Source organism: Venustampulla echinocandica (genome assembly GCF_003357145.1).
Source record: "Venustampulla echinocandica strain BP 5553 chromosome Unknown scaffold_1, whole genome shotgun sequence".
Lineage (NCBI taxonomy): Eukaryota > Fungi > Ascomycota > Leotiomycetes > Helotiales > Pleuroascaceae > Venustampulla > Venustampulla echinocandica.
Window position 1 is genome coordinate 2,078,179 of NW_022474206.1, and position 12,972 is coordinate 2,091,150.

General features: G+C 48.9%; 5 protein-coding genes across 5 annotated transcripts; 3 read left to right on the forward strand and 2 right to left on the reverse strand.

Annotated features, from left to right (window-relative positions):
* Nucleotides 1-76: 76 nt before the first annotated feature.
* On the forward strand, nucleotides 77-907 carry BP5553_03214 (uncharacterized protein; the record flags this gene model as incomplete). The annotated part of the gene is made up of 1 exon (XM_032011837.1): nucleotides 77-907. The coding sequence occupies one exon, from the start codon at nucleotides 77-79 to the stop codon at nucleotides 905-907; it is 831 nt and encodes a 276-aa protein (XP_031871530.1).
* Nucleotides 908-1,272: 365 nt separating this feature from the next.
* Nucleotides 1,273-1,915, reverse strand: BP5553_03215 (Uncharacterized protein; the record flags this gene model as incomplete). Its single annotated transcript, XM_032011838.1, has 3 exons — nucleotides 1,273-1,301; nucleotides 1,383-1,616; nucleotides 1,720-1,915. The coding sequence occupies 3 exons, from the start codon at nucleotides 1,913-1,915 to the stop codon at nucleotides 1,273-1,275; spliced, it is 459 nt and encodes a 152-aa protein (XP_031871531.1).
* Nucleotides 1,916-2,848: 933 nt separating this feature from the next.
* Nucleotides 2,849-3,782, reverse strand: BP5553_03216 (S-adenosyl-L-methionine-dependent methyltransferase; the record flags this gene model as incomplete). Its single annotated transcript, XM_032011839.1, has 2 exons — nucleotides 2,849-3,722; nucleotides 3,769-3,782. 2 exons carry the CDS (start codon nucleotides 3,780-3,782, stop codon nucleotides 2,849-2,851), a joined length of 888 nt encoding a protein of 295 aa, XP_031871532.1.
* A 370-nt stretch (nucleotides 3,783-4,152) lies between these two features.
* Nucleotides 4,153-4,869, forward strand: BP5553_03217 (uncharacterized protein; the record flags this gene model as incomplete). Its single annotated transcript, XM_032011840.1, has 1 exon — nucleotides 4,153-4,869. One exon carries the CDS (start codon nucleotides 4,153-4,155, stop codon nucleotides 4,867-4,869), a length of 717 nt encoding a protein of 238 aa, XP_031871533.1.
* Nucleotides 4,870-6,464: 1,595 nt separating this feature from the next.
* Nucleotides 6,465-8,274, forward strand: BP5553_03218 (uncharacterized protein; the record flags this gene model as incomplete). Its single annotated transcript, XM_032011841.1, has 3 exons — nucleotides 6,465-6,644; nucleotides 6,696-7,079; nucleotides 7,129-8,274. 3 exons carry the CDS (start codon nucleotides 6,465-6,467, stop codon nucleotides 8,272-8,274), a joined length of 1,710 nt encoding a protein of 569 aa, XP_031871534.1.
* Between the last annotated feature and the right edge of the window lie 4,698 nt (nucleotides 8,275-12,972).

Here is a 12,972-nt window from a genome sequence, read left to right on the forward strand (position 1 = left end):
ACATAGTACGGAGTAGCTGCTACTGTAAAGATTACAATTCAAGTAGATTAATATTCATAAATTAACAGTTCTAGCCATGGCTCATGATTTAAGCCTGGGCACTAATAGGCATTACTACACAAGACCTGTTGGTGCCGCTTTTACTCTTGAGAGCGAGGCGCCAGATCCGGAAGAAATCCGCAGCCTTGTGGTCGATCGCAGTACTGTACTCCTACAAAGTATCAATATCCTGACAGCCCTTCCCCCGGCTACTACGAGCCACCTCTTCTGCAGGTCAGTATCGAAGTCAAATAGAACTCCTCTCACAGGGAAAATGGCGATCCAATCGCCCACAATCCACAACTACCACTGCATCTGCAACTCCCTCCTTCTATCCAGCACACATACCCTCTCCACGCTGCCCCGACGCTCAACATCTCCCAACGCTGGCCTCGACAGTGCGCTGATCCTCCCGCTCCCACTTCCCTCCTCACCGACCCCATTTTCAACCGAGGAAGCCGAAGCGGGCAGCGATGTCGCGGACATGCCACAAGAAGGATACAGTATAGTCCTGGGCATGACACGGGATAGCGCGAATAAACCGACACTGCTAAGAAGGGAAGATGGGTTTGAGAAGAGGGTTCTTTGGAGGTGTGGGAGGTGTAGGATTGTGGTTGGATATGAGCTTTTGCCGTCGCTGGGAGCTGTAACAGGGCAGGGGGAGGCCGGAGAGCGGATGGATGTTGATGATGCCGGGATAGACGAGGGCAAAGGGAAGGAGGGTGGGCGGAGGGAAGAATATAGAGGGAAGGTCTTATATATCCTTCCTGGGGGGTTGATGAGTACGGACTTTATGATGGAAGGGAAGCTTGGGGAGGCGGATGTGGATGCTGGTATTAATGCTGGGACCAGGGCGGCGTTTGAATGATCAACGGAATTATACCAAGTGGCATTTAAAGCATTGGAATTGACGGGCATAGGTACGTGCGGGCATAGCATGGCGTCACGGGGAAAGCAAAAACATTGTCAAGATGCATCATTGTAGCATACTCATCGCCGTGCGTTATTCGCAGGCCAAGTACGAAAAAAGAACCATAAGATCCGCCCTGCCAGCTCGATTCGAGCAGGAACAAATCTATACAATAAACATAAACGCCATCCACTCCCCACTCCTGGGTGATGCCATATTCCCTATGAATTGTTGCATGCCGTGAATTCCTGCCGTACCATCATACAACCAACTAAGCTCCATCCATTCATTTCAGACACCACGCTTCCAGTGTTGGCCCATGTCTAATTCGCGAGGATGGTGCGTACCAAATCTGTAATTCCAAAAAGTGAGCCGTAGGGTCCTCAACTTCCTCCATCCCTTGTTCGGGGCGCAAAAAAGCATGTGGACTTACCGGTATAGTTAATCTCTCCAGAACTGGTATCAACCGCCTTCAACAACTCATCCACCTCCTCATCACTCATCTTCTCTCCCAAATTCGTCAAGATATATCGCACTTGGCCAACCCCGATAAAACCCGTCATATCCTTATCGAAAACCTGAAAGCCGCGGCAGTATTCTTCAGGTTCCCCCGGATCGCGGAAGCCGCCTGGTCTGTTAAGAATTTTGGAGAAGGTCTCGAAATCAACTACACGTATTAAATTGCCGTCAGCCCTAGGCCGCCTTTCTCCCCACCGTGTGCATAGCCACGTATATATTTTGATGTCGGAAGATGATGGGAGTAGACGTACAGTCGGAGCCAACATTCTTTTCCAAATCCCTGATCTCGGCCAATGTAGGATTCTGCCCGCACGCACGTAGCAGATCACCGAGGCTCTCGAGGGCGACACGTTGATTTCCGCGCTTGTCGAAGAGCGCAAATGCTTCCTTGTAGTTTGTTGAGGCCTGTGCGTCGTAGGACGAAGGTTTGTTGTTAGTTGATGCCATTATAGTATTATTCCCTCGGTGATAGCCGTAGAACGTAGCAGAGAAGGAGGAAAAAGGGTAGATTCGGGTTGGAGGGGTAAAAGTAGCTTGAAACTTGGAAGAGCTTGTTTGAGAATGTGAATGTGAACGTGAGAACGTGAAGCCGCGCACCAACTGTTTGTTGTGGTGGGGCTCTCCTCTGCTAGGAGGATCAAGGGGGAACCTAACAACACAGCCAACTCGGCGGGTTCTGTAGGTGTGTCCCTAGGTCTAGGGTGCGTGTATTTTATTAAGAAAGGGGGTTGGCTGCATACCATGGTTCTTGTCTGCTGTACCGGCGCACGTGGGTCGAGAGAATGGTATTTGAGGACGGAGAGATCGCGATTGAGAGTTTTGTGTATTTTGCAAAGGCAGAAGTTGTTTGTAGATGTCCAGAGTCGAGAGAGAGCGTTGGCAGGTTGGTTGGTTTGTGTCCGTGCCTGCAGTGCATGGGGGTTTGCCGTCAATCAATCGCAGCTGGCATGGCAACGGCGGGCGGTGAGCCTGAAAGCGTGAGCGATCAATATTGACAACGAAACGAAACGAAACGATTGATGGTTGCTGGTTGCTGGTTGCTGGTGGCTGGGAATTGATTCGTCTTGGGTCATGAATTACGGAGATTGGCTAATTAGACCTTCGAGCCGCCTGCAAAGGACGATGTGTTGTTTAATTCACGCGAGATCCCACTTTGGCGTCTGAAGTACCGTACCGTACTTCGTACTCCCTATGAAGATACATCTATCTAGTAGTAAATAAGCAGCATCCGCGCCCCTAGTAGCTTTACAATATGAGGAGGAGAGCTCAAACTATTCTTAGGAGACTGATGGCGTCGACAAGAAAAGTCTCTCCACAAAGGGGGCATAGGTAGGTATCTATGTTCAAAGGCGGCCTTGTTGCCCATAGTTCATCCCATCATCATATCTTTCTAGCCATCAAAATAACACTCCCCCATTCGGTTTCAACCTCGAAGTCTCGCCAGTTATCCCCTTTCTCCCTCCACTCTGGCTCTGCCTCCAGCATCTTATCAAACATCTCATCCAAAATATCGCCCTTTCCACCATCCTTCCGGGCCTTCTCCTCAGGATGCGCAGCCGCCCAAGCGTGAAATGAACTAAAAGTCCTCGTATATCCTTCTATCTCCCCCAATTTCATCCTCCTATACATCAATAGCTCCCCAATCCCACTCCCTTTTCCCATCATCCTAGGTTCATACTCAGTCCTCGTTATGTCCTCCCATTGGTCCTCGGGAGGCACAATGTCCCTATACAAGTCTCGCAAGATTTGTCTACCAGGTTGTTCCCAATATGGGCCCATGGTTTTCTCGCCATAGCAATACTCATCCATGATGCTCGTGGCCTTGGGATAATCCACAAAATAATTATCTTTGTAGCCCCAGAAGGCCAGCGTGGCGCCTTTGCGCATCTTCCGAGCTAATTCTGGCCATACTTTCTTGTAGTCAAACCAATGCGCCGCCTGTCCCGCAACTACCATATCTAAGGTGCCGTCTTCGACGAATGACAGGTCCTCTGCGGATGCTTGGCGGAAGGAGATGTTTAAGAGGGAGGAGGGAGTAGATGACTTGGCTTGCTCGACCATTGAGGGGGATGGATCGGTGCCCAGGACGCGGGTGAAGAATGGGGCGAATTCACGGGAGATGAGGCCATGGCCACAGCCTAGGTCGAGGAGTAGAGACGAGGGCCCGCGGTGGTAGGAGAGTACTTTCTTGTATAGCTGAGGGGGGTAGGTAGGGCGGAAGGTAGCATAAGAGGCGGCATTAAAGGAGGCTTTGCTAGGTTGTGTCAGAGAGTGAGGTTTATGTGGAGGAGGGAGCTTACGCAAAAGTTGCCATGGTGGAAGTTCGAATTGTCAAATTCCTCTAGGAAATGCGGGAGGCGGAGACAGAGGCCTGGTTGGAGGTTTGTGAGAACGACTGGCCTCACAGTCAGTACTATAGTATAAGTGGAATAGTCATGGCTAGCAAGGACAGAAGTCGGAGTAATCTGCAGTGGAGAGCAAGGGGCCTGGACGGGATGTATACTTGACGCGGCGAGAAGTATATACATCCCCTCCTCAGCACGGAGTGATGATGACCAGTTACACTCAGAGTTGCCGTTTCTCTGTTGTCCTCGCCTTTCCAGGCTCAACTCCAACCTTCTACTGTAGTTCTGAGCTGAGAGCGACCTTTGGAAGACAGTCGGCACGCCAGATGAATGAAGCTCATGCAGGATGACGGCATCCGAACGATCGCCGAGGCATTTGAAATCAATGTTTACATCGCCGTCCTCATCACTCATTCACTCATCACCAAGTACTTTACACATCAGACTACAGCCGTCAGTTCGAATACCATTACCATAATAACGTCGCATAACGGCATCAAAAACCCCCCAGGAAGATGGCAACAGAAGCAGCAGCACGAACGTTCTTCCGTTCACCCCACTTCGCCGTCGTGGGCGCATCCTCAGACCCCACCAAATTCGGACACAAAAGTACGATCTCTCGTCCGTTTCCCTCCGACTACAAAACTAACGAGTTATACTATAGTATTTACGTGGTACACGCATCACTCTCTCCCAGTTACACCGATCAACCCCTCCTCCTCTCACATAAAAGCCTACCCACCATGGCCCTCTGTAGAAATCCAATCCTACCCCGCGCTCGCCTCCATCTCTGCTCTTCCTCATCCCACCGAGACCTCGATATCCATCATCACGCCTCCGAAAGTCACGAAGAAGGTTTTAGAGGAGGCGAAGAAGCTTGGTGTTCCAGCTGTGTGGTTACAACCCGGGAGTTTCGATGACGAGATCTTGAGTTTTGCGCTTAAGGAATTTAAGGCGGCCGTTGGAGGTAATGGAGGGGCTGGAGATGAAGGTTGGTGTGTGTTGGTTGATGGGGAGAAGGCTGCTAAGGCCGCTGGGAAGGAGCTGAAGCTTTGAAGGCGTGTGAAAGGACCCCGCTTCGGAAGCTCACAAAGGGCAAGCACCTGGATCCCGAATCAATATTATGGTATGAAGTTCATGAGCGCTGATTCAAGATGGAGGGGTTTTCCTTGGCAGACAAAGCCGAGGCTCTTCTCAATGTTTCATGAAACAGTTGCTAAGTCTCGGGCCTAGAATCCTCGTTGAACTGCTGAAAGCGTTCATGAAATCCAAGTAAAGTGAAGCAATACAGTCGTCGATCTCTATCAGCATAAACGAGATACGGGTCGAATTACCCCCCCACGTTCGTTTTCGAATGCGTAACTAGCAATCATGTTTTTAACATCGCTACCTTTGTATGGTTTTCGAGTGGGTTCTTATGTCTGGCAATGCATGCATTTCATTCCACCTTGTTTGGCCGAATAGGCTGTGACTGTCATTTGCACTAACTTCAGGACTGGAGGACACTGAAATTTGCTATATCTAGCCTAAAGCCTGCTCTTTTAATCCAAAATTAAGAATCAATTAATAAGCTCCATCAATTCGGGTATGACCTACTTCTAGTCCAGGGCTATTGCATCAGGTAGTTTTATTTACCTTCATCTCTACAAAACGGATTGAATGCGATAACTGACATTTTTGAAATACAGATACAACCTTTAGCAATCCCAACACCTATTTTCCCCCCAATTACGGTACTTTATTTTGCTAGTAGAATCAATGCTACTTGTGTCGTCTTTATTTCAACTTGATATCGAACCCATTCTGGACTTGATTGCTTTGGCATCGCGCGATTGAACGCGTACGCTCGGGTTTCTGCTCAAAACGACAATTCACTTCTATATATCTTGTCGTGATTTTTTAGTGGTCGAAGTCGGCAAGTGGTTACCGCAAGGATGTTGAAACCGCATTCCCCTCACTCACTCCATGTCTGAGTCTCAACGTGTTTCAGGAGCCTCCAACTCTATCATGCGGCACCTAGTCGAGCAACAATATGCTTCCTTTCATTCGCTGCATCAAGAGAATCTGGGATGAATACCTCGAAATAAACCTATCGAAACCACACCCACGCTCACGCACGGCTGCTAAGCTTTGGACGAGACCGCCCTTTAGGCTTCGCATCTATGCTTATCCTCTCTCGTTCAACCTGGTTCGCGATCACGAGATTGCTGATTGCTGCCAGAAGGAGAAGCACGGTGGGTTTGGTGATACGTGCATGGTCTGCGTTCGGATGTATGCTGTGCGATTAGTCCCTTTCTGACGCCGGAATCTTTGGATCCCATCTCGTCTTCATGCAATGCGTCAGCCGAGAAAACACCCGATATATGTGTAGTCCTCTCATCTCATGCGTTTCCATCCAGGTCCTCCCACTCAAACCGCCGTTCTTTCCATTGCCCTTTCACTTCTACCATCGCTCCTTGACTTCTTCTTCGACTGCTAGTTCAGTAACGTTTCTTGTATTTGGTTTGATACCGAGACACCGAGTTTTATTTTATTATTTTTAATCGAGTTAGCTTTCGCAAGGCACAAATCAATTCCTTCATTTAAGTGTGAGAAAAGAAACAGGAAACTCCGCCCAGTTATTTGTATTGGATCGAACAGGGTTGGACGAGATGAATTCCGAACCGCAACAACCGGAGCCAAGTCGCTCGAGGGGCATCTCAGTAGTATCGACATTGGACAGGAATGAAGCCCAACCGGGTGACAGAAGACGGGTTCCAAAATTTGGCAATGGAAAGAACGCAGGCGTGGAGCTGGATCCCCAGCCTAGTGATTCCTCAGAAGATCCTCTAGTTTGTCCGCCCCATCCCGTGAGGCCACTGTGGCTACTAACAATGGTATAGAACTGGCCACAATGGAAGAAGGAGCTTGCTTTTGGCTCCCTCCTTCTAGGAACCGCTGTGATAGGTGCCCTAAAAACAATGCTGGTCACGGTTACCAGCGCTCTCGTGGTGGAACTAGGTACCAGTTATATGGGAACTACGGCTCTCACGGGATTGCCATTAATAGTGGGCGCATTTGCAGGCCTACACAGTGTCGCCCTTTCGCATATGACGGGCAAGAGATTGCTATATCTCATCAGCTCAGTGATGCTGCTGCTGTCGGCGGTGTGGACTATGCATATTTTCGGGAGCTACTCGCAATTCATGATCTCGAGGGTACTACAAGGATTTGCTTGGGGTACTTTCGAGTCGTTGGTTTTGCTCTCGGTGAAGGATATGTATTTTGTAAGTTATATTCTTTTTGAAATGATATGGCCATGCTAACTTCCAATAGGTACATGAAAGATCTAGCAGGATCACCATCTACAACATCACCAACATTATCTTTACCTGGGGATCACCAATGGTGGGAGGATTTGTGTCTCAGAGAGTAGACGGATTCCGCAACCAGATTATGATCATCAATATCATTCAAGCATTCTCTGTTGTGCTCCTCATCTTCGGAACGCCAGAGACTTCCTACAAGAGGGCGTCTGACCGATCAAATGTGGGCGGGCATTTCCGTTCTGGGACCGTCACCACCGTTTCGGCCGGTACATCCTCAGGATTCAAGTCATACCTCTCATCCTTACACCCAATGAGCCCCAAGGGGACATCCAAATTCGAACTCTCTCGCGCCCTTTACCCGCTCCGCGCCCTTTCCGCACCTAGCACCATCCTCACCTTTTTCCTAACCGCACCGCTCGTCGCCACAGCATTTGGCACCGCTCATCTACTCTCCATGCTCTTCGCTCCCACCCCAGTCATGGCCTTACCTACTCAACTTGGCCTCATGTTCACCGGGCCCCTCGTCGGCGGCCTCATTTTCTACACTATCGTCTCCGTCACATCCCATATGCTATCACGCCGAGGAAGTCGTTCCTCTTCATTCCGCAACCTCGGAGCAGCCATTCCAGGAATTTTGCTCGGTTTTGCCGGCATCCTCGCTTTCGGGCTCTATGTCGAGGGCACCCTCCGACCGGACGCAAGTATGGCAAACTCAATCTTCGACTTGTATACACAAGGTCAAGATTTCAACAAGAAAATCGCGTCCTTTGCATTTGGACTCACTGTCTCGGGTGCGGTGGTGCTCAACTATGCAGGTGCTATGCACATCAAAGCTACCGCCGCTTCAGTCAAGGAGGCCGATGCGCTTGAAGGTGGACACAGGGCCCTCCAGGATCTTCTGACGGGCATTTTTATTATTGGCGTGCCGCTTTGGGTACAGGGGGGTGGGGACAATATGTTCCCAGGGTTGAAAGATACATCTATTGCGTTGGCGGTTGTGCAGATCGTTATTGCGAGCACTGTTGCGGCGGCGCTGTGGGTCAAGGGGGAGGATATTAGGAGGTTGGACGGGAGAGTTTTAGGGACACAAGGGGGAGAGGAAGGAATAGTTATGCAGAGATGGAAGACCAAGGATAGCTTTATGGAGGGGTAGGTGACGAAACCCAGACTCTACGGGGTAGCCGTGGAAATAGATGGTCTTGGGATATGGGCAAGGAGTAGAGTGGGAATAAGTAAAACGTATGCACGGCCACTTCGTAAATAGTAAGGAGTTTCGATTTTACTTTGCCAGCCAGCTGGGCTGTGCTGTGATGATTTATCCATTAGAACCCACAGTCCTTCTAATCGTATAAAATTAAAAAAAAATTAAAACTGTTGCAAATAAAAGTCCGTCTTCCCTGCCTCCTTCCATTCCGCCGTGGCTGTACAAAATAAAAGCAATATATTTAAATAAATAAAAACAATTGCCTAGCAGTATCAGTGCATATCGCAGTTTTGGGTAGGACATATTTCTCCAGAAATTTAATCTTTAAAGTATCTACTATCTCTGAACATCTTAAATTGCGCTAGAAGATCTTCAGAGATAATCCCAAAAAGCTATTTTAAAATATTGCTTATAAACATAAATTCGAACCAAGATAATTTTTCGACCTCCAACACCTATCTTTCTATTCTAAAATATATATAGCCAAATGTCTATATATTGAACTTTAAAAGCCCCCCCCCAATCCCTACTCGAAGAATCCCAATATAAGAAATAACCCCCTTTTATACCCCAGCCCCCCCCTGCACCGTTCCTGCTATTCGGAAGATTTCTCGAGCTATCTTTCTGTTCCTCGCCACGCTTGGTACGCTGGCGTATAACCACATGTTAAATATGTCCTTGGCCAAGACGTAACATAGAAAATTTAGATAAGCTCGTCTGCGGTTTTGAATTTAGATCACGGTGGGCAGGTGCTGAGGAAGGACAGTTTGGTTTTACATTATTAAGAGACCAAGTGTATCCCTATTACCTCAACATGAAGCTAACTTCCAACTTAGTCTATATCTTCCCGCCCGGCGTTTTCTCGTATTTGAGCGGCTCTCACTATACGTGGTAGGGTATGAATCCCAATTTCTGCATTTAGAAGCTTGGTTTATAACTAGCCTATCTGAGTACTACTCTAGTTGGCAGTTACCAAGATATCGAGCGAGCGGCAAATGCATTTCCTCCCCTAGTTTAGACAGCGTCGAGCAACTGGGATGCAGAACGCAATGTCGTAGGGGCAATGAGGTTGAACCCACCGCAGGCCAAAAGTTGGTTGGGAGGATGGCCGTTTGATTAGCAATTCAAATATAGGTTTCGAGGCACTGACGGTCGGAAGGTAGGTATGTTGGTAGGGAGCAAATTTTTAATATAGATCTATCTATCGTGAGTAGTCTCTACTAGAAGGCCACCCAGTGGGAGGTAAGAGCACGACAGAAGCAGGATGTTGCGGACAATGACAGGAAATTAAGGAAGACGCTCAAGCTTCGGCTGCGTAAGGGGCATGCATGGAAAAGTTGCAGGTTACAGCCTGGATAGCAAGGACAGTGAAGCTATTAACGTTCAGCACATGCTATTCTATACTTATTACAATATAACGCCGAAGTAAAGTCTGGTAGATACTATTCATATGAGAGATTGAAGGGAAACTCGGCAGCTTTTTTGGCGTTTGCGTTTGAGACGGAAAACCTCGAGCCTCTGACAGTCTGTATAGATAGTTCTCGCATCTTGCGAGCTTTAAACGTGCACCTGTTCAGCCTCTAATCTTAGCCTTCAAACTTTTAGGCTTGTGAATTCAAAAACAAATCCTGAAGATATTATAGCGTTTTGGAGAAATATTTCTAAGAGAACCTCACCAAGAAATAGCAATTGCTTTCGCCTACCAGCTCTGTCATTTGCAACGAGGTACAAAGTTAGTTCCTTCTTTATCGGTCTTCCCAAAATAATAGCCCGTGATAGCATCTAGAGTCGAACTGAGATGAAGCGATGTTGAACCAATGTCTCAGTTCCCAAGGGACATTTCATGCCAGTGGCGCATGGCTGGATAGGGAGGTGTGTGCCATTGGCTTGCAGTTGTGGTGCGAAAGCGCCACACATATCACGGGCACGAAAGAACTTCGGGAGTTTATTGGGGTCTGTGATACACCAAGTATGGGCCGCGTTAAGAATACAACCCCTTTCTGGACATGACAATTACTCGTGACTAGGTGAAGTGGACCTTTGGAAATCAGTACCCGAATTCCCAGCCGGATGGTTATCCATTTTCCCATCTATAGAAGCAGAGAAGGATGTAGGATGCGGAGTGCCCCGCTGTTGCTACAATCCTCCTAATCCCCTTCCTTCTCTATTTCCCAATGCAGTAAGAGTGCCCGCATTACCAAAGAGACACGCAGGTTTTCCAACTCGAAATTCAGTGGTATTTTTGATGCCCCATTTGTTTCTGTAGTATTTCGACGTCAAGCGGCTTCGTGAGTTCGACTTATCAAGTCGTAGTGGTGTGATACTGTGCTCTGCGTGGCAGACGCCGTTGCAGATCACGATTCTTATGAGGATCTAGAAACAACAGATATAGAGGGATCAAAGGGTAGATGCTAAAAATGGATTCGATTCATTCACGGAGGCGGCCTGTCTTCTCCGTATTGGCTATAGAGAAACTGGCGACCCGCATTTGTTGGCGAGATTTATATAAGTTGGACTGGAGCTGACCGAAAAAAACTCTGTTCTTCGTACGTAGTAGGCGAATAGCATATTCTAAAAGACACTACTAAAACTGGCCTCGCAAAGAATGAGCAGACGTCCAAAGATGACTTGTACTTTGGTACCTATAAATTGATTCAGTGATTTGGCTCAATAAGACTTTGTGGATATTCTTGAGCAAGGCCGAGCCTCGATTTTTTAATCTAAATCACAGTACGTAGGTATGGATTGGGGATGGAGTGCGCATTGGATCCTGGTCCTTGGACATCTTGAACTCTTAGAGCTGATGGGATTGGCTTCGGGAGGGGGATGCGCAAGAAGAATGCATTGCATGTAGCTGGGAGGTTGAAAAGATCAACTCTGAAATGTGCGCAAGTAACCAAACCAACAAAAAATAAAGTAGATTGATAGAAAGGACGGATGCCGCTGGTCCAGAATTCCAACAAAATTCACCATGCGGCGCCAAAATTGTCATACAGGACGAGCGGGTGGCGGGGAGATTTCCAGCTGGTCGGGCTTTAATCAATAAAAGATTTGACATGTTTGTTTGATAGTCTTGTGACGCGAACCTTGGGTGGTAGGAACAGTGCCCAGACCAAGGCATAAACCACGTGGAAGGGCAGGAATGTAACTCCATAAAAGACCCACATCTCCAAATTACACGCTGGTTAATGTCGACAGAGCGGCCGTGACGCCTCGATAGGCAAGGCGACATAGACATGTGCTGTGTGTAGGTAGAGTACCTAGGTACATGGCGAGGTGCGCAACCCATTTCGCGGGCCCTGCACCACGTGAGAACCATGGCGCTCGAGGCTCGAGCATGGCCGAAGGAGACTTTAGCCGGAATTCCAGCTGAGATCTGTGGCGTGGCTCTCGTCTGGGTCTGATCATGATGATCTGATTTATCCGGCTCTTCATAACCGTAGTGCGGGTACCGGTACTTCGTATCGTACTCGCCACAGCAAGCTAGAGTGCACCTCCAGACGAACTTGAACTTGACCTCCCGGCGATCAAGACACACGACCTACGAGGAGTCTAGCACGATACCGACCGGCTAGCCAAAGGCCCAAGCCCGGGCATATCCAGCCAGCTGGGACGCCGGAATTAGATCGTTTGAACCCGTACCAGTACAGAGTTGGGGGGGGACCCCGCGTCTCCGCTAGAAGCAGCAGGGAGTGAAGTCGTTGAGCACGAGGTGGACGACCGACCCTCTTTGAAACGACTATTGAAATCCGCAAGGGATTTCCGAGAGAGGCAGATTGTTCAATTGGGCCGTGGCTCCTAAAGCATGACGACCAAGTATTGAATTGAATAACAAGAACAATAATAAACTTGCAGAAATTGACAACTGACAATTGACGACGGGCCCGAGCCTGAAGCTGCCGCTCGTAAGTTTCGTGTTGGAACATGGAGTCTTGGGATTGGGATTGGGGGTTGATTGGGAGTTTGATTAGTGGGTAGTTTGCGGCGCAAAGATCCAGCTCGTGGTCTAACCGTCCTGGGACGGACGAGGAAGCCTCAGGAAGGGGATACTTCGAGTACGGAGAATAATAATAATGGAGAAGAACGGAGAGTGGAGAATGGAGGATGGAGAATGGCCGCTGCAAGAAGGGGGCGGGGCCACGTGACCCTCGTTTGTTCGGTTGCGCCGCCCGAAATGCCGGCTGTCAAGCTCGCAGCTCGCAAGTTCCAAGTTACGAGTTACAACTCACCACAGGCACCTATCAAGCCAGTACCTTATTATTACTATTAGGTACTGCATCATGTTGTCTATTGACTCTATTGACTTTATTCACGCTATTCACGTCGATCATTGCGCGTGGGTAGGTGGCGAGGCTGGTGGTGGCCATCTGCACGGAGAATGGTGAGAGCGCGACTTGAGAAGAGGGCGCTGGAATCCCGCGCCGGGTGCCCCGTCGCCGTTCTCGAGGCTTGATTCCCAGGAGTCTGGAGTTTGGATCTCGAGCCTCGGCGACGTCGAGACACGAGACACGAGGGCGAGAGATGATCAGAGACGCGAGACCCGAGACCGCATTATTCGCAGCCTTTCGTCGAGACTACGGACGACGAGGCTTCTGCACCAAAACCGCATGGCACCACCTCGCGAGCGCCTCATCCACACCCCGTACC